At 41.4% G+C, this 22,040-nt stretch overlaps 1 protein-coding gene across 5 annotated transcripts in view; it reads right to left on the minus strand.

Annotated features, from left to right (window-relative positions):
- Positions 1-22,040, minus strand: part of zfhx3b (zinc finger homeobox 3b) — a 169,510-nt gene that overhangs the window by 34,586 nt on the left and 112,884 nt on the right. For all 5 annotated transcript variants that reach the window (XM_026168473.1, XM_026168438.1, XM_026168445.1 and 2 more), the window contains one exon: positions 19,238-19,469. In XM_026168473.1, coding sequence (XP_026024258.1) covers positions 19,238-19,469 — 232 coding nt within the window. The remainder of the gene's footprint in view (positions 1-19,237; positions 19,470-22,040) is intronic.

Consider the following 22,040-nt stretch of genomic DNA (forward strand, 5'->3'; position numbering starts at 1 on the left):
ACCATTCAGAGGAAAGGCTTGAGCAAGTTGCAGGCATTGACGTTCCTCTACCCAAGACAACTTACTTACTGTTTATTTACCCTGCCCTGCTGTAAGTCCCGATTAAGGCTTCAGATAATAGGCAGAGAGACAGATGGGCCTTTCCGCACTTCTGCAACACCCATTACATAAACAGGATTTTAGTCTAAAGGGCTTGTCCCAACTAATAAGTCATCATTTCACACTTAGTTCTCCTTCTTGTTTTGTTAAATCACTTTAGGTAGTTTCAATTTATGTGTTCATAAAAGTAAACAAGTGCTGTGAATACAGACATTACACATGCAGTCTACAATTCTCACACTTTGATTTTACTTATTTAATATATAACAAATCACAAGCTAAAGTGACTGTTTAGTCCTAGGCACAACTAGCATTTTTTTTGGATACCCCCCCATAATTAATTGATGCCAGATGTAGCAGCCATGTAATGCTTAGTGAGTGAAAATCATTTACTGTAAATGAGTAATAGAAGGCATTTCAGCATGAATGACCTGTTCAACACTTTGATGTTTTTAAAGTCAGACTTTTCCAACCACTATACTTTTTCTTTTATTATTATAAAATTCCTGAACAATAACCACGCAGTAAAATGTACAAAAGCGTGTTTTATTTATGCCAAATAAATATGCGATTAATTCAATGATGAGCAAAGAATGAGGTATGGCATTCCAGGTAAGAAAAATCTTACTATATAACTCAGAAAATATCGGTTTGTAAGACTGCTGCTTATATTTATGTACAGAGTCTGCATATTTCAGAGAGAGCTGCAGTTTGTTATTTCACTCTTTGTCTTGCTCTTTGTAACCATGAAGAAAATCAGGCTTTTGTGGCCATTTACATGCAATACAGACAAATTCTATATTGTGTGTACGTGCGTTACTCTACGTGCGCGCACACACACACAGTTAGACAGTTAATAGTTGCACGGTTTTGTAGATGCTGGCCAATGGATGAGTCATAAAACATCAGTATCGGCTAATTCTTTGAATGTCTGAAGAGGCATCTGAAATGTTAGTCTGACTCTGAACACCTTTGTTTACAGTACAGACTACAGAAAACCTAGAGATTTACAGTTGCATATTCAAGACATGAAAAGTAGAACAGGCTGTGTGTTTTTAGTTCTGTTAGACTGTGTTTGTCTATAACTTTGCTTTAGATGAAGAAATGCCCAAGATGTAAGAAACATCCTGTTAATTCCAAAGGTTATGAAACTTTTTTCCTTTCAAAAAGGCTCAAAGATTCAGCTGTTGAATGTCCATATAAAGAAACAAGCCGTGATGGATAAGGTAAGAACACTATCTTAGCTGGTGCCATAACGTCAAAGAAAAGACGACAAAAAAGGTGAAGTAAATTTTCTGTACAAAACATAATATTTTAAATATTTTAGATTTGTTTGATAGCCTCTTGAAAGACCGCACAATTATTATTTTTTTCTAAGGCCTGTGAAAATTCTGGGACAGCCTTACAGCCACAGAACAGTAAAGACTGCATGAGAATATTGCCAAGAGTACGACAGAGATAACCTGGTTGGACAATTTGGTGTTCTTTCCTGTAGATGCACTGCCTGAGGTAATTGGTTTAGGGATAACATTAATTGCCACATTGCTCATTAATGGATGAAGCCTTTATTGGTTCCATTGATCAGCCGGACCTGTTAGCCATCATCCTAAGCAATGGTGGATGTAACAAGCTTACATATTGGCATATCAATTAATGCAATCAATTCCTGTCTAGCAGTTGCCATTCCCCCGTCTACCCCACCCCCTTACAATTGGCCCGTCTTTTTTCCTCTATCAAGTATCTGGATGGCCGAGACAAAAGACCCATGCCAAACAAAAGTTCATTAAAAGATTTCCTAATTATTCCTACGGTTGAGGTCATTTAACTGGAGATTGACAGAACTAATGTTAGGGTGTTTTCACAAATGAGAGGTGCAAAATACAATCTACACAATACTGGGGAAAAGACATTTTAACTGACAGCAGTGACTTGATATTCTTGCTGAGCTTCAATTGAAAAGTCCAGCAGGTTAAGTGTGGATTAAACTTAGAAAATTAGCATTAGTGTACTTGTGAAGACATTATGACTAAGAATAAATGGATTTGAGCACATTAAGACTTAGATTTAGTTCTGTTGTGTTCCAAGCCTCCTGTTTAAACAAATATGAGAGTGATGGCAGATTTGTAGTAGGTCTGCCCATTTTACTTTATTCTACTCAGGGGGAAAAGCCTACTTCCCTTTTCTTATTTAAGATCAATGTGCCTTTTAAGGAGCCATTGATTACAACTCAGAATCCTCTCTGTGCCTTGTATGCTCCAAAGGGACGACTGACTTCAAATACGAGACTGCCGTGCCCTGGCATAACATGGTGAAATGGGTAGAACATAAGGAATGAATGAGAGAGTAGGGTGTGATAACTGAGAGCACACCATGACAAAGTGGAGGGATTTACCGTTGGGCCCACAGCACTTCATTTGCTTAATAACAGATCATTCTATAAGAAAGTGGCGCTCGGAGGGGGATATCACCCAACGAGGATGTCTCACTTGCAGAAATCCTATTTGAAGACAACACCTTTTGAGCGCTCATCCTCCTCCACGCCTAAGACGATCAACGCGCATGACAGGCCCCATTAATATGACGCCCTGTGTAACCTTGCTCTTTCTCCCTCTCTTCCAACAGGAACAAAACTGATAGCCAAGGAGGAGGGGCATTATGTACCAACTGAGCATGTAACAGGAGGGGTGGTGTTCAGTTTGAGAAGATATCTTGCATATCCTCTTTCTGAGCTAAGTGGAGCCACCTTTTTAAAGGTGGGAGAAATTTAGCGAACAGGAAACAAGAGCAAAGCGCTTTTGGTTTGTGTCTAATCAAATAAAATGCCTGTTTTTCTTATTTTTTTGTTCCTCCAGGGTTTCCTCATTTCTGAACTGTAACTCACACTACCATGTACAGCTGTGTTACCAGCCTGAATCACATATTACATGGACAATAACAACCACATATCGGTTGACACACAAAGACACTAGTGACCTGGAGCCACTGGTAAAATGATAACAGACCGAAAAAAAGATTCTTTTTTTAAATATATACACATGTATCTAAATACAAAGCACACAATTTCTCTATTTTGTGTGTGTTTTAAGTGTTTTACAAAAGCTATTAAACACCATACAATACTTAGGAGTAAATGCAACATAGTGTTTAAAAGAGAGCAAAGCAGGAGAAAAGGCAATAGAAAAATTAAGCTTGTGCAATAAATACACAAAAACAGACTTTATTATCCAAACAGATAAACCTTTAGCTGGGTTCTAAAAGGATCCACAGATTCTCAAACTCTTTATGTAAGAATATAGACATGGGCAGGATGATGACACAGAATCATCGGTTCACACATTAGAGGCTGAATATGTCCTGGTCTACTGCAACAAGCACGAATTCTATTCTAGCTATAATCATTTTTTAAATACACTATGCAGACTGGGCCTCTGATGATTGCCACTGCACCTCTGTGAACCATGCAGTGACTAAAAAAAGACAACACGCTTGTTGGACAGTGTTTTGCGTCAAGAGGGAGACCACATGCGCAGGCAGTTGGTCGGACAGCCCCTGCTCGCTCGATGCGGACCTCCTGAAGGCCCCTGTCCCCTGAGCGGCACACAAGTGGGCTGAGCAATTAACAATTTCATGCTGATTGCCTGAAGCATGTTTTGCTATGCCATAAAGATAATAGCATGAAGGGTGCAGCGGCAGCAGCCCCCCCACCCCGCCTCCTCCGGTGTTCCTCTATTGCTTCCATCTCTCAATTCTCTCCTGTGCAATTCACATGTTGGAATGGCGCTCTGCCGTCTTGCTTTATTAAAGGCACTCTCCGTGCTTAGAGGGCGCGTTTAAGAAAAAAATATATAAAGATGACTCCCTGAAGAGTAAACAGGGATGATTATTAAAGGGAAGGAGAAAACTACAGTCTTGGTCTCCCACTGGCTTCTTGATTTGAAAGTCTAATTTGGCAACTGCACACAACAGGCGTGCAGGTAGACAAAACAAACAGATTCCATTCCCCTAGACAGACGGCGCATGCTCAGAGCGGCTACTGGTGACAGCCCTCATCTCCTTCATTCTCTTCCCTGCCACAGCATGACAGCAATCCACTCTGACCATGGAGCTCACCGCTGTGCAACAGGAAAATCTGTGTACCATTAAGCCTCCTATTTGTGCAGATAAAATATATAACATGTAAAGAGTGCAAAGCATGAGACAGTAGTTGTGTAAAGCTAAAATGCTGGTGATCTCAGGGAACGTAAAGATGAAAATGATATGAACTGTAATAAAATGATATGAACTGTAATATCTATTTGGGTATAAGTAAAGGGTTTTATATTTATCCTGTAAAAGAGTTCACCGTGCACGAAGGGAAACAGGCTGACCCACACAAAACAAGAATGCCAGCCACCATTACCGCAGGTGGACAACAGTGGTTATAGTACACAGCCTGGTGAATTCACATTATTAACTGCATAGGACAAAGAAGCATTAGCATGGCTAACCTCTTTTTTCTTTTTCTGATAATTTCAGACTAACCGTATGAACAGCACAGAAAAATTCACATGCCCTTGAACTTAACATTTGGATGGTTCACAGACATGTAGAAGCTTTCTTTTGTGCACCATTACTTCAGTTCCCAATGTGTGCCTTTCCTTTTCTGAATATGTAGGTGAGACGTTAAAAAAGAAATATTTCTGATTAAAATCCACAACTAAATGATTAACTGAATTAAGTCTGGTGCTCTCAGTATTCAGAAGGCCACATTATTAACAGTGTAGCTCAAGGCGTTCTGTTTTTTCTATGTGAAAAGAAGCCACGCAGACATAAGGAGAGGCAGTGGACAAAGGGTTGTGGCACCAGCACTCTGCCCCGTTAGCCCGCTGTATGTGACACCCCCAAAGCACCACACACCTCACTGGGTTTTGGCTGCCCCCCCCACTCCCCTCCTCCAGCTGAGTGTGAAAGTCCAGCTGGTGGACTGACAGCCTCGACACCTCAGCTGAAGATAGCTGCATTACAGGCCCCATATTGTTTATGTCATGGAGTCTGTCATTAATTTGCATTCTGAAGGAGCCAACGCGCACATACACACTTACCATTCGATAAGGAGAAACATGTTTTTGTGTTAATTTATACGATACAATGACACCCTCCCACCCCCACCCCAGACACACAACAACACACACATACACTTATAAATTGCAGTCACATCCCCCTGCTAGAAGGGGATGATAATTGCGGACGGCCAATAAATTACTGCTGCCTCCACATCAATTATAAGCATCACGTCTGGCAATGAGGAAAATGAGATCTTGTGACAAATTTCATGAGGCTTGGCTGCCCAGCAGCCTTTCTTAACATGCTACAGATAGCAATCCCTTATCTAGCCTCTGTAATGGGGAGCTACGGATAGAGAGATGGAGCTGCAGCCATTTAATTAAAAAGCTGGGGGTAGGGGGTGGAGAGGTGTAATTCATTGAAAAGGCACAGGAAGGAGACAAAGCCTTTGTCTCCAATACATATTTTCCACAACATTGTCACTCATCAGAGGCTAACTTTGTATCTCCTCTGACAACAACTCTGAAGATTTTTCCCACAGTAATTTTGCTCGTCTCTCTGCCGTTCTCTTCTCCGTTTTTTCCCTTCTCTCCTCATTTTTTTAAATTTCCCAAGAGTCCGCTGTTTTCTCCTCTGGGACAGATAGAGCATTTTTTTTTTACGAATGACTGCGGTGGACGGACAGTGGCAGTGAATGAAATGGCCCCTGCACCTAATTGTATTCCCACCTGGGGAAGGCAGGCAAGGGCGGAGGCTTCAAGAGCACAGCAATGAGGATTTATGGCAGATGGGAAGACGGCAAAATAAAACACCAAAAGGGATGGCTCTTAAATCTCATTCCCAGTGCAATATTCATTGTAGTTGCAATTGGGTCTGCTGATGGAGCACTGAAAAAAAAGGATGGGGGGGGGGACTGCTGTGTTCAAATTATGGCTGTACTCTCTACTAATATTTAACATCATTAGAAAATCATTAGAAAACCATCATAAAACCTGGGATTATGACCAGAGCATTAAACACAATGATTATTCAGTGTATTCCTTCTCCGCTCTGCCTTGGAAATGAGATTTGCAATGCTGCGGCTATGTAGAGGAAAGTATGAATATTTTTCATAATTACTGTAACATTTGAAAAACATTGGCTTGCATGAATTACTATAACATTATGAAGTTGTGTTTGTCTGCCCAAAAGCAAAGTTTTCATTGAAGCTTGTATGGGATATCATTAATGCACTTCCATGGGGGCATCAGCGGGAACAATGCTGGTTATTTTATTAAATTCTAACCTTACAAGGTTTTACCAGTTGAATGGGTGGCAGAGGCACGCATCATCGTAACCGTCATTATGTTGTAGTTTCAAAGGCGGTGGGACGTGAGAGAGAAAGCAAGTTCTATGCATGCTGAAGTTTCAGAGCATTTAATAAACTTTAGTGTGGGATATCAGCTTTCTAAGGAAAACAGTGTAAAAAAGGAAGAAAGAAAGAAAGAAATCTAGCAAATCAGGTTATGTGACTGCAAATGAGAGCACATATATCTACTACTGTAAGCTGATGTACTCTGCTTGAAGAAAAGGAGGGCCGATAGTGTCAGAGTTGAGTCTTTACTTTTTGGGATTTCTCGGCAGCCCCATTATCAAGAGCAGCCATCAGCACAAAGATAAAAGATCCTAATGGAGCTGGCCCTAGTGGAGATGAAAGGTGCAGAGATGGCACACTGTTATGAATCTCTAATGCAGCCCATGTTTCTAAGGTAATGACTGACTCTCAGGCCCCTTTCATAGGCTTACTTGCTTAAGGCCTGGGTGATAAAGGTCTCTTATTCCTTGTCACTAAGCAGTAAGGAAGAAACCCCAGGCACGGCCCTTGCTCTCATTTATACTCTATCCTAAGAAGGTACAGGGTTTTAGTGAGGGGGGAAAAGCAGATCTGCATCAACTCTGATTCAGTGAACAGATTGACATAATCAGTACAAACTAGTGGCAAGGTTGAAAATAGTCTTACTCATCATCTGAATGTGACTTGTGGTCTGTTGCTGCTCCGCAACTAAATGGTAATCACTGTGATAACAACGAGAAGTGGCAGATAGCATAATTTCGGAGAAGCGAATGGATGTTGAAAATAAACATTTCGCTTTCTTTGAATTACACAGAAGACAGTGAATCTTTTTTCTTTTAAATGTTGTAGTATGCTGTTTTACGATAGGTGAAGAAGAGAAGCAACATATTCCTTTTGGGTCAGGATGAGCAGAAGGCTAATGTAAGAGCAATTCCTTGTCAAGCTTTTCAGAGTAATTGAACTGACACTTATGAGAACCAATGTTCTTTTAAATGCATTACTTGGCAGATATTCAGGCTTTTGTCCCTTAAACTTTGCCAGCAAAAAATCGAGCCCTTTGAACAACAGGGAGAGGTGAAAATACATAGTGAGAGAAGTCTTTTCTGCAGTCCCTTTCACAGAACCTAATGGATTGTGAGCACTTAATGCATTAATCAATCAATATCTCTCACTGTACATCAACAGTGCGACCAAGTTATGAATGACCTCTGCAACAAAAAAGGACACTTAAATGCACACAAGATTGCTCCTAGGTTAGTAACTTGGCCCAGGTTTTTACCACCATGATTACACCTTTGCAAGGCACAGGGCCATTAACAGTGCACTAAATATACTGAGGCTGGTTGTTATACAATTTACACATGAATTTGCTGGAGTTAGTAAAATACTATAAGCCAAAGTTCTTGCCTTATTAATTCAATCTCCTACCTGGATATCCTTCAGGATGTATGACATAAGAAATACTTCACATAGAGCTGCATCCACTTTCTGCATTACACCAAGGCCACGCACGCTTATACCTATCACATTATAATCCGCTATAAGTAGCAGGTTTGGTCACCAAGCAACATGAGAACTGCTCTGGCTTGCTCTTAGGCATCATGAAAGGTAAGTGCACTTTGTCGTAATGTGGCTCAAACACTAATTTAAAGATGGTCCCCATCTTTAGGAATATTAATATGAAAAAAGCACTCTGGGTTGAGAGGAAACGTTATAAGTAGTCGGGTATACTCCACTGATTGGCTGCCGAATGGAATTTTCAAAACTACACTACTTTTAAGATTTACAGATTAATCAGTCAGACAAATTTGCAGCCGAATAAGAAAAACAACTTAAATACTAACCGTCTCTTAATATCTGATGATGTCAGAAAAGAAATGTATTTTCATGACTACAAATCATTCCTTAGATGTTGCAATGACCTTGCGGCAGGACTGTTAACTGGTTTAGCTATGGATTTTGATCATTCTCAAACTGAAATTCTGGGCAGTGCACACTTGTCTACTTTTTCTTTTTAAATGTCTGGATAGAGAAGATAGATGAGAAGAGCTGAGGAAGTTGATGGTAGATGATGGTAGGGGGATTGTGAAGAGTGTTGATAGGGGGCATGGCTTTTTGGCCCCCTTCCTGAGTATTGCTGGAGCACAGAAGTGAACATGGAGACATAGTGGAACGGACAGGCGCTCAGGGCAAAGAGTCAGAGAAAAGAAGAGCTCAGAACAAGAGCACAAACTAATGCTATTGTGGGCAAGTCACAATGGTCTTGAAAAGTGACCGCAGAGGGCCCTTAAACAAAAAAGGCATTGCCATTCACTCTCCCCCACCCAATTAGATTCTTTTGCCCAGTTTAACATGACAAAAAGCAGTCAATTTTTCCTAATTCCTGTTGCTACACCGGCCCCTGTCCTACCTTAACTTCGTTCTACCTCAGAATGTGGCCCCATCTGTTAGACTGACAGCAACTTGTGACATGGATTCAAACACATCCACTGTGTTCTCCGTTCTACATCTCACACACAAATACGCGCCCCATCTCGGGTTTCCCAGGTAGGTGAAATATTCAACATATACATGAGAGGGACCGATTTCCAGAAAACCTCACTCACCAAGCACTGCCAAGCTTATACATTTTAATTTTTTCACTGAAAAATAAAAGTATTTCTTTCTTCTCTAGATCTTAGATTAGATGCAACTAAAGATTGATGTGTTTCCTCCATTCTCCACAGATTGGAATATAAAGGTACTCTTGAGATAGTTGCTGCTCAGCATTTCTGCTAAAAAGATGACAAACTGTGGTAAAAAACACAAATGAACTGATGAAGCGTAGCCCTGAAATTCATCTAAAAACAGTACAATATTGTGCTGCAAATAGTACTATAATTCTATTCCATACAAACATCTGTATCACTGAACAGATCCATCAACTATGGGTTTTTTGTTTTATTCTTTACAGGCACCGTTAGAGGCTAAACATATAGAACAGCATACTTAATTATCATTTCTGACAAGTGTTAAACCACACAAGGCTAAACCTAATAGATGAGGTCATTTCTAATTACAAGAAACAACAGACACCACACCGCTATTGATCTTTCTGTTGGTAAATCCATAAAGTATCCCACCACCATTGCTTAAAACTCACAGATGTCCTGAAATTGTCAAGGTTCAGCCAAATGTAATTAGCAAACACATTTATTTTACATATAAAATTAATCGATTGGTCCTGTAAAAACACACCTATATATGTATATATGATTTGAGATCACTAATGATAACTTCAGGGATTTATGAACAATGTATTTTCATAAGGGGGAGAAACATCACCATCAGAGAATGCTATGTTCACTTGAAATCGATGGTGATATACTTAATAATTTTAGAATATACACAGTTTGTATTTGTGGAGAAATTGCAACACATTGCACAAACCGACTAATACGCGTGTGTATTAAAGTGCTACTGCAAGCTAGAACACATATAATATTAGGGAAAAAAGCTGCCTCTCTCTATAGCAGAACTTGGTTTAACATAAAAGATTAATCCAAAATCATAGTCTCAAAGTTTTTAAAGTACAGATTATCAACAGTACTGCGTAAAACGACGTGTAAATGAAGGCTATGTGTAAACGAAATGAGAAAACTAGGCCAATAATTTGCTTAGAAAAAGCGTGCCGGACTTTTTCCTACCACTGTGCCATTTTTACAGTTGGTAAAATAAAAAGTGTGAAATATGACAGCAATAGACACAAGTGTGCAAACTTGTTTATTATTCATGTCTGTGTCACAGGGTGAACACTGACAGTTCCACCAGAAGTAAGTAATTAAGCACAAATTACAGTATATAGAAATTTGTTGTTGTTAGGCATTGATTAACTGGTAATTAGTGGAAATCTTGTTGTTGCAGTAACTCCTTCTCCATCTCGAGGGTCATGGTGGAACCTTTTCTCACCAGTTTGTATTTATTTGTGTATATGTCAGGATTTTCATTTACAATCTCTTTCTTATCATCCATTACTCTGCTCTTCCATCCTTTGCTCCAGACAGTGGGAAGAAAATCTACAGCCAACTCACAAAACAACAGTGGCAGAGCAGCATATCCAGGCAGATAAAGAGAAACTGAGAGGGACTGGCTATCTATTGGAGGAAGAGGAACACCATAAATATGACTGAGGCAAACAAAAAGCATTCTGTTCCAGATTGGTACTCGGCAGGTGTTCACATCTAGTTAAGCAGAGTTGGGATGTGAGAAATCTATAGAAGCTTTCTTTAACAAATGTTGCCCTCACAGAATAATTATTGTTTAGCTAGTAGACACCACCCACTAACATACACTCTTCTGTATGTGTTCTGCTAATCAATCGCATTGTTCTTCAAAACATGATCTTATTTCATGCATTGGGGCCTGTTGGGAAAAATACCTGAAAGTACGCAGCCAGAGGCTCTAGACCTAAACGTGCTTTGTAATCAATGGGAACTTACCACAGCATCACTGGTGGTATCACACTCAAAGTGGTGTGAGAATTTCTGTTTGCTGCCGATAGCCAGCTACAGAGGGGAAGGGGTGAGGGGGATATTTGTGCACACTAGACAAATCCAGCACAATTCCCAATATCCGTGTGTAGAAGGTTCCCTCTAATGTCACACACACACACACACACACACACACACACACACACACACACACACACACACACACACACACACACACACACACACACACACACACAGTAGAGCCTCCCTCCCACACATAATATCCTTTTGTTTTTTTCATCAAACTCATCCATTTCTCTTCATCCACCCTCCCTCCCTTACAGTGTGAATCAATGACTGATGCTCACGCCCACAGGTAAAGGTTAGAAAGGTTCACTATTGAATTATTTCTGCACTTCTCTCATTGCTGCCATCTGCCTGGCTGCTTTTAGTTGATGCGGTTAAGGCACTGGAGGGGACCCTTTTTACTAATGCACTCAAAACATGAATGCATGTGTGCGTTTGTGTGTATCCCGTATGAGTCTGCATGTTGGTTTATTTGTAAGGATGTTTTCTTCACATGTAACTAACATAACATGAGTTTTGCACACATGAACGTGCACACACACACACACAATTATGCACACTCTGTTCGCCACTCATGCCTATCTATCAGACAGTAGATAATGAATCACAACATCTGTGCTTTCAGCTAGTCTTTGTTTCATGTGCCTTTATTCTAATGGAGCCTTCAGAGTGTGAGGGCAACATGCTGTTGGATAGGGCATCCTTCACTCTCTGGTTTTGTTTTGCTGTCAGCGAGGCTGATCGTCTCTGCTGCCATATATTTTTTTAACAATTTATTGCTTCTAGTTGCTAAACTACCTGGCATTACACTAGCACTGCAATCAATACCACAGACAAAAGAATGTTGGGTATAAGACGATAATGCGAGCCTTAGGGGAAAGTTTAAGTGAGGAGTGTGAACGGAAACTTAGGAAGAAGCTTAAATATTAGAACTATTATATACAAAGAGGTAAAAAAAAATTATAGGAGTAGTAGTAGATGTAGTAAATTATTGGGCCACCTGTATTGATTCTACAAGTTTATTCATTACTGGAAGGATGGAGTGCAACACATCAATCCAAAACCTCCAACATGTGTTCAGCTACGTCTGGTCACCGTAAAGGCCCTGGCACCATTTTTCTATCCTCATAAAACCACTACTTTTGAATCATCCTGGAAGAGACCACTCCCATTAGGATAGAAATGTTTTATCACAGGATAAAGGTGTGATCACTCAGAACAACTTTCTATTGATTTGCAGTGACCCTTTCCTGCAAGGGGATAACTGGACCCAAACCATGGCAGCAAAATGCCACCTACAGCAGAGCAGAGCTATCAGATCACCTCCCTGAATGGGTCAAGCATTCAGGCCTATACCATTCTCTCCACATATGCACTTACAGACTTATTGAGAACATGCTAAGGGATGACTCATCCTATCACTTTTTGTTCCCAGATCTCTAGAGAGAATGGTTTGCACCACTAAACACTCAAATGTGTATTCATCTTAATAATGACAGGCTTATACACTGCAGTCCTATTCTAATATTCCTCTCTCTGTTATTGTCGAAGGACTGTTCTTGCTCAAACACTCTGATAACGTTCTGCATCGACATACTCAATCCCCTAAGAAAGAGCTGCTCATGAGAGTTGCTTTTGTGTTTCTTTTTAACTAAAGCAAAAGCATCTTGGCCTTTGAATGTGCACAATTCTTTTAACTTATCCCTTTCACATAGATTTAAATGCAGATGTCAATTTATGCGCTGTCCCTACAGTGAGCAGTCTGTGTGACTGAAACTCCTGAAGCTCCTGAAGCTCCAGCCATTTCTGCCAGAGCAATGATCAATGAACAAAGTCATTTTAATCTTTTTGTGTTGGTATCTCGATACAAAACCTGAATCAGTGGGGTTTGTTTTGCATTTTTGTTATTTTTGTTATATACACCACAAAGCATAATTGGATGCTAATTGCTTAATTGTTCTATGTTCTGCAGCTGCATGGAAGCGTCTGCATTTGTTGCGTTTCTCCACTCATTTTATTTGTTTTTTCCCCTTTAATTTCACACCTGCTTGTATTGTATTGCTTTCAGTGTATTAACATTGCCCAATAATTTCAAAAAGTTATTTTACTAACTATGTATGCATCTCTTGAGAAATGCTCTTTACCATCAAAAGATTTGACAATGAAAGAAAGCTTGTGATCACATTTAAAATAGTTAAATCATGCTATTTATCCGTATGGGTTTCTTGTAAATGGTCTAATTAGAAAAGTCATCCACCTACGCTATCTCACATTTACCTCTGGCAGAACTAAAAAGAATTTCTCTATAAAAGCCAGATAGAGATCAAATAGACTTCATATAATTTGGTCATTAAAGGGTGTAAACCTGTTTTTCCTTCATCTCATGTACCTATGGCAGCGACATGACTGGTGCTATAATTAAACCCATCACAACCATTATGTCTTTGGCACCTAATCTATTCCCTCCTCCTTCGTGTGTGTCTGTCTGTAACCACAGACTTCTCGCCCTCAGCTCTGATTGACAGACCCTGTGGAGGCTGTGGTCACTCCGTGTGACTGACACGAGGGGCAGCGAGGCTACTGCATTACCTCCTTCCCCTGCCTTTGAGTGCCTTCTGATCCTGCAATCCAGCACCTCACACCACCGATCGTCACCTCTGCTCCAATATCCAGCAGCAAAGGCTCTAGGCCTGAAAATAGAACTCATTAACACGTTTAGTAAGTACAAATGAGATGACTCTCTCCTGATGGACTGTCTATCTTTTGGATCAGCTTTCAAGGAGAGTGTGTGGTAATGACAAGAGAGAGGGAAACCAATATTATAATGTGCTGCCGGCCTGCTCTGAAAATGGGCTTGATGACAGGGAGAGCCTCTTGCACCCACACGGCCTGACTTTCAGTGTGGACACCTATGTGTGTGCTCGTTTATGGTTATGCAAGTTTGCACAATAAAATCTGGCGCATAGTTACACTCACGTAACATAACTAACACGCAGGGTGCAAAACATACAAAGCACAGACAAGGTGGACTAAAGTGAACTAATGTGTGAAAGTCTCACAGTGCGACAGCTTCATTAAAAGGTTTGTATTGCGCTTTTGAGGGCCACTTGCTTTTGGTGTCTTAACATGACTCAGTCTGTCCTAATAGGATTCATCACTTTTCTGATAATCAAATTTTTATGCAAACTCTCATCTTTGAACTTTATGCTGCCACAAAGCCAGATGTATTGGACCGAGAGGCACACCAGGAGTCAGACTTTACCCAACTTCCAGCCTGAGGGGAAAGCTAACTAGTATTTACACGAACGATGGTTCAGTCACCAGACATTTTTATTCACAGCCTATCCCAGAATAGAGTTGCGGCTTTCTGGTCAATTTGCTATTACAGGATGAGCCAGGAGATGAATTCATACCAAGCCTGTAAAGCAGGGGGCACAGGGAAAGAAAGGACTTCCTTGTGTTAGTTTGAGCAGCAGGGTCATGAATTCTAAAATACAACTGGAAAATCTATAAAGCCATCATTTTGGCTTTTTAATAAATGTCTAGTCTTTTGTAATATTTTCAAAATGAACAGTAATGCATTTATGAATTTCCTGGCACGTTTTGCAGACAGCAAACAATTTCCTTTGCTGCCTAGATGCCCTTCGGACAGGGATTAGAAGGCAGGCGACTGACAGAGGCCTGACTGAGCTGTGGGCCCTCTGGGGCCCTGCTCATCCAGGCCTGCACAGCCCTCATCCTCATATCCACTCTGCATCACCAGGCAATAACAGCCTTTATTAAAAGCGCATTGCAGCAGTGTCTGTCTATACAACTTACTTTTAGATTGGCCATAATGTGGCATGTAGAAAGGGTCTGGTGGTTAGGGGCTATAATATCCTGTTTCTGGAAAGGTTTACTTTGCATTTTAACAAGCATGAATAAAGAAGGACATTCCAGAAATGGCTACCGTCTGTTTTGCTCTTGCCTGTGGGGAGCAAAAGCTCTGACCATAGCCATTGCATGCCATCAGAGCGTGGCTGGGCTCACCTCTGATTTTACGTAGCTTTAATAGCAGTAAGTTCGCCGCTGGATGTGAAGATGGTTATAGTTTGATAGCAGTAGATGGTAAAATCCTATAAAAAACATATACATATATATATATATATATATATAAAGATCAGTAATATGCATTCTGAACACATGGTAGTAATTTGACAGACAGGATGTCAACACACTATCTCCCATCATTAAATCTCAAGGTGAGCTCCACAGTGTTTGGCAAACCCTAAAATATGAGCACCTTTGCTCTATCAGAACATTTTCCACACCATTGTGTATTTTCCAGCGTTTTCTGACTGTCTCAAGAATTATGTATGAGGTAGAAAGGGAGGCATGTGGGGAGGGAAGAGAAATGCCTCTGTTGTCAGGATGGGCCTTGCTATTAGGTGTGTGACCCTGAAAGTGCACCCCTTTTAGCGAAACAAGCAATGGATCTCATACTGGATACCACTATTATGCAGTAATTTGTATGCATCCTCTTGTCTCATTTCCATTTATTAAAGCACACAGCTCCCTGCCCAGTTTCTCAAACTGGTCATTGAAAGTAACACTGATCCAAACCGGAGGTTTATGTACCATTTTCAAGCAGTTATGAAGTGGCAGAGAAAACAACCGCAGAGTTAAAGTGAGATAACCCCTCCCCAAACCAGTCTTCGCCCTCGAATACCCAGGTCTCTGTGTCCAAACAGACGGGAGACAATGACTGGTGGTTGCCCAGGTGGCCCCAGCCCCAGCCCCAGCCTTCTCCTTCTCAGCCTCCTAGGCTCACAGACAGGGATTTCCTCCTGCGATGAGAGCCAAGCCGTCACAGCCCAGCGATCAAGGGCCCGCCATCTGTGACTGAAGCAGATTTACAGCAGGAGCTAATCCACACTGTCAGCTACGTTTGTTTTCCATCTCTGCCTCCACCACGCACATACATAAACTCACTGCACACTCTCTACAAGTGAGAAACACTCACTTTTTACCCTTATAAAACACTCTCTTCTGAATCTCTTCCATCCACGCACAGACCTAAAGCAAACACTAACCCCTTGCACAGAAGGACATTTACCCGTCAGATCAATTTAATTTTGCCCCTATTAAAAGGCATGATCTCATTTTGCTCTATGCTTAAAAATAATTTTAGTTGTTAAAAATGAGAAACCTAAATGTGTCACTGAGTTACATGCCCCGGTGAACATCATTCATAAGAAATAGGGTCATCATATCTCTCCAACACAAGCTCCCCAAATTCCTCTGCATCCGTTTGGGAGTTTCCTCTGTGTATTAGCTTCTCCTGGACACTTGTACAACCTGATTCTTTACACTGACAGCTGTCAACAATCACTCTAAACACCTACAAACCACTCTTGGTTTCACCTGTTTCTCTGTAGTATCATAAGATATATTTGCTGTTATGACTCTCTTCATAACTGAACACTTGATGGGAATTTTAAACATCTTCAGTTTTCAGTTTCATCCCTGTATCTTTTCTATTTTATCTTTATGTAAATATGCCAGCTGCTATTCTTAAAAAAAAGAAAGTAGTGCACTGGTTCAAGTCAGTGCTGAGCTTTGTTCTCTGCACACAGGGCAGCTGTGTGGGGTTGGGGTCCCTCTGAGACCTTCTTTGTTTCGCCATACATAAAGGGTTAAAGAAGACAAATGGAGGTGGGGCCACAGAGCAAAATGCCTAAGCAGCACATTTATAGTATGGGCAAGAATTAAAACAATGCAGGCTTTTTATCCCCGTGTTAGTCTAATTAAAAAGAAACCTAATTTCTGCTGCCCTTGCTCTCCTTGGACATTCAGCCCGGAGGAGATTTGTGGCAATAAATCCCAGCAGTCAGTGTTTGCTGCATCCTCATAAAGAACATGGATATGCAAAGTTGTAAAACACTCCAGATCACATGTGAGGGCAGCCTAAATTTACTGCACTGCTGTCATAGCAACTTAACAGGCAACTTCAACATAATTAGCCAAAAGAAAAATTATTATGTAAGAGTTGTGCCAGACTACCATTGCATCCCACCTTTGTGTAACGCTGGCATGTCTTTGATCACAGAACTGAGGGATTTTTTTGCTTTGTTTGAAAGGGGGGAGGTGGGACAAATTTCATATGTTCTGGCAACAAACCCAGAAACGCAACAAGCCCAGCACCTAACCCAGCAGAGAAAGCCCTCGCAGGATCACAGAACAGCAGCAGGCGAGGGAATTACTGTCTAGGTGACCCAGAAATCCAGGGGCAACTTTGTTTTAACAAACCAGGGAATGTTCCACCACTTTAGCAAGTATGCCTCAACCACAAAAAGAGCCCTGTGCCACAGAAGAGCTAAAGAAGAGGAAATTAAATATTACACTGGGAATGGCTCAATCCTAGCTGAGAGGTGGGGCTGGCGGTCCAGCACAGCTGATGCTTTTGCGGTGTGAAACGGCAGAAGTGAGGGGTGTGGAGTCAGCAATTTTAGAGTTAACGATTATAGACAAAGAGCTCTGATCATTAAAGTAGTAATGTGATCAAGATGCTGAGTTTTTACACACTGCCTTCCACCTAAAAGATCTAGTTTGTACATGGTTAGCTGTCAAGGAATAGAACGAGTAACATCCCACAAGCTAAACAACAATACTACACAACGTTAGAGCCTAAATAATAACAAGAAATGGCATTAACGTCCATCCCGATAATCAAGCTTCATCGTCACCAAAACACACTCTACAACTTTTTAAAAAACTTGTTCTTGTTTTTAAATTCTTGAATCTGTTAAATACCAGTGGTCTTTTTGAGTAAGTGAGAGTTGCTGTAATTTGATGAAGCTCTGCAAGGCAGTAACCACTGCTGACGTGTGTGTACATGTAATGATACCGTGCACATGCAGCCCCGCTGCAAGGACACTTTGCCTAACCTAAGATCCTTCATCCTGGCACAAACACGGGCATCGGAAACATGAAAGCTTAAAAGAGGCGAAGAAAAAAAAAATACGAATCATAAACACTGCATCTACTGAAAAACAGAAAACACATTTATTTGCAAAGAGCAAAACAACTCCTCCTGTCTGGAAAAAAGAAGAAGAAAAAAGATCCCAACCCCCCACCCCTTTTAACCTAAATGGCCCTTCCTCTTGCATTGCATGTTCGCTTGTCCACTGTACTGTAGTCATTAACATATTTGGAGTGCAGCGAGCAGAAAGCTTAATTGTCCCTAATTGCTCGGCTAAATATGTTCTCTAATGATTTGCTTCAGATCTGTGACTGCCTTTTGCGCAATTTCCCGGCTGCTGGCTTCATTATCCCTGCCTCCTTGGAACAAAGCGTCTTCACAGGCTGGCCTTTTTTTTTTTCCTCCTACATAACACAGACAGCGAGTATGTGTGCGAGGGAAGTAATGGTTCCCTCTTGGAAGGACACACAATAGAGCCCCTTTGTCAGGGCACAGGAGTTAAAGTGATTAGAAAACCAAATCTCTACTAAGAAAGAGTGTTAATTGACCACAGCTCACTCTTCCTAATCAGTCCATAATAAATGGGCAATTGAGGCACTTTGTTTCAGCCATGCAACTGTTGTTGTGGCGGAGTCTGTGTTTTTTTGGGGGGGGTGTTTTTCTTCTTGTTGCATCTGCTCCTGTTGTTCAGCTCCTCCTGCCTTCGCCCTAATGTTTTGCCTCAATGTGTCTTTAATGGCTTCTGTTCTCGCTGCACAACGTTGGCTTAGTAGGAACATTTTACGTAAAGCATAGTAGATCACAACTACAACGGAAGACTAAAGTTGTACTGGCATCTATTGTTGAGTATTGTGTCACACAGTTCTGTATGCGTAAAAAAGTCTAAATGTACAAACAAGTGTAGTGCCCATGCATATAAGTTATGGCTGAGCGTCTTCATCATTTCAGAGTAAACTAAGAGCAAATGAAACAAAAAGGCAAACAAAAAAAAGAGTCATTTAATTTGGAAACATATCTATTAATGGTCACATTTAGTCTATGAGGAATTTTGCGTGAAAGTGGGAAGCCTTTGAACAATTGTGGATGCAAATTGTTAATGACTTAGGCAAATAAAGCTTCTCAATTGGGCATGTGAATGCGTAATTGTGTGCAAGACACAGATGTGTAGGCAAAGACATCAAGAAAGTAAGAAAAAAAAGTACCATAAAGAGACACTAAAAGCAAGCCCCAGGGGCGTGTTCTGACCTGTATCTGAAGAAGGGCATTTGCGGATGGTAAAGATGGAGCTGAGGTCCTCCTCCTCCTCTGGCAGGCCCTTCTGCAAGCGCTGAAGCTTCCTGAGGCTCTCACTGCGTTGGTGCTTCATAGAGCGCACATGCTGGATCAGGTTGAGCTTGGCCTTGGTCGAGTAGTTGCACAGCACACAATGGTAGTAGCAGGCATCACCCTCCACCGCGTTTTCGTGCTGCTGCAGGTGCTGTGGGAGGCGAACGAGCGAGAGAGAGGGGAAAGATAGAGATGGAAAGGAACACAGGGAAAGAGAGAGATCGAGAGGAAAAGAGAGAGAGAAAGAAGTTATTGTAGATGGCAGATAGCTGGCTAGGCACCACCGACTCACTTTCACTCACACAGTTGGCAAATGAACAAATCAATTCCCAATCACAGCCCTGTTGTTTAACATCCAGACCTCTTCCACTTCAGGACAACTGTTTGGACTGCACACTTGTCTGCGTGAGTGTCTGTATCAGTGGGCTAAAAGGACAGGAGAGGCCTGGGAGGCACGCAAATCTCAGGGGCCCAAGGGCGGGCAGGAATCGCATCAGCCACCCTTCAGAAGCCGCGGGTCTACAGCCTCACAGACGGAAGGAAGCATTGATCCCCTTCACTCAACAGAAGCTTCCCGTCTCTGAAAAGGAAACTCCAAACATCTGCCTGTTTCACGCATGGCATACTAAATATTGATCATGGTGAGTTAAATCCTCACTCTCTCATAGAAAAAGAGAGGCAAAGCCAGCCGGTGGTGAGGCAGGAGGGGGACTGAGGGAAAATGGAACATTCCACAACAGGACGACAACCTTCAGAGGACAGGAAATCAGCATCAGTATTGACCTGTCAACCCCAGCACTTCCTCCAAGGCTCCACAGCACGCCTGGTCCAGCTTTCACCCACTCTCCACAGAGTCACAACATGCACAACACCCTATAGTGACACCATGCCACAACAATCTCTTGTCACACCACCAGGCTCCAGTCTAATTACCTCCTGCATGGCTCAATCAATGATGCAATGCCAACACAATATGTCTGAACCTGGTGCGAGCAACAGAGTTATTGACCATTATCCTAAAGCATCACACTGATTGTTGCTGGATGTTTACAATAAAAGCCCCAGACCGGGCATGGCTACTTGTGTCATGCCTGTCACGTGCTGTTTCTTATATCAAACTCTGCAGTCTCGCTGTGGATTTCTGTGGCTGCAATCGATGTCAATCACCAAAAGTTTTCCTCTTTTTCCTCTGATCTTATTGGCGCCTGTGTCTCCTGTGAGGCATGCTGAGAGAGTACAACTAAATAATTGTAAAATGCAGAGTGTCTTATGCAGAGAGATTGTGGATGAATATATACCTTTTAGTACATACAGTACAAGTGAAGCAGCTGTTCAACGAAGGCCAAAATAAGGATGAAACACTGCTGGATACACTGAAAGGTATTTCTGCTCATTTTTAAAGCTATAATATGCTTCAATTGTCATTTACTTTGTAAACACAACACTCCCTTGAATCTAACACTATATATATATATAATTTTTTTTAAAGAAAATCCTGTACATTGTTTCTTTAACCAGGCAAAATGCACTGAAGAAAATTAACCTTGACGTTCACCTATACCATTTTTATACATTCAAACAGTATTATCTTCTATGTGTCAGTTTCCCTTTATAAACCATTCGTCAAGAAGACACTGAACTATCCTCTCCTGCACTAGACGGCCTGTTTGGCTGGCTGGAAGACATAAAAGCAATGGAAACATTACACATTTAACCACATTACTTCTAAATCAGGTGTTGACAGGCTGGCAAAAAAAAAGTCATAACAATATTATGCCTCCCTAAAAAGCTCTTGTCCCTTTCTCCTAATGTTTAATTTTCTGGCAATATTCTAATATTGCTATGGGGTTTTCTGAGCTATTGTGTTTCATTCTCTTTGGCTTCATATTTCTCACTTCTACACCTAAAATGTGCATTAAGACACTGCTTCCAGGAAAAGGAATAGGAGGTTTTTTTTCCTCTTTGTGAGCCCCAAGGCTCAGTGTAATAGAGTTATTAGGTGATTGTAAAAAGCTCTGTGTGCTCTCCTTTCTCGCCTCGTTTTAAGCCATCCATGATGTCATGAATAGGTGTTGCTGGATATTGGGGGGGGGGGGGGGGGGGGGGCTCCTCCTTTTCCTCTGTGCACAAATATTGCATCAGGACTAAGGCAGAGAGAAATCTGAGAGACAGATTTGGTTATAGATGACATCAAATCAATCAAATTTCTTTTAGTCATAGCAGATGTCTTGAAGTTTAAAAAAGGAGCTCTTGCTGCAAATGACTCAAGACTCCAAAAATCTGCAAGAAAACCAGTTTTTAAAAAAGTGACAGCACCTGACCAAGACTTCAAAGCTAGTCTCATGAGGCAGAAAAAAAAAAGTCCTGGGAGTTTTACAGCTTCCCATAAAAAGCACAGGGTTTATATAGGAGTGAACCTGAGACTGCCTGCCCCAGAATCAGCCATAATTCACTATAAACCTCGACTGGCCAGGAAGATGTCCTCAACAGGGCCAGATCTGGCTAGCCCCGTTGTTTGTAGCTCTGTCTACAATGTCAAATGGTTACACCTGTAAACCAACACTTTCCCCATCTCTTATATTGGCCATGACCCAAAGCAGTCTGGAGCCCTTTACAGAGCTCGTGAACGAGAGAGGAGAGTGAGGTGGTCACCGCTCATTCAGTATTAGGGAGAGGACGATGGTGTAAAAAAAATACTTTTGACCAATGAACAACAATGCGC

Source organism: Astatotilapia calliptera, chromosome 1 (genome assembly GCF_900246225.1).
Source record: "Astatotilapia calliptera chromosome 1, fAstCal1.2, whole genome shotgun sequence".
NCBI classification, from domain to species: domain Eukaryota; kingdom Metazoa; phylum Chordata; class Actinopteri; order Cichliformes; family Cichlidae; genus Astatotilapia; species Astatotilapia calliptera.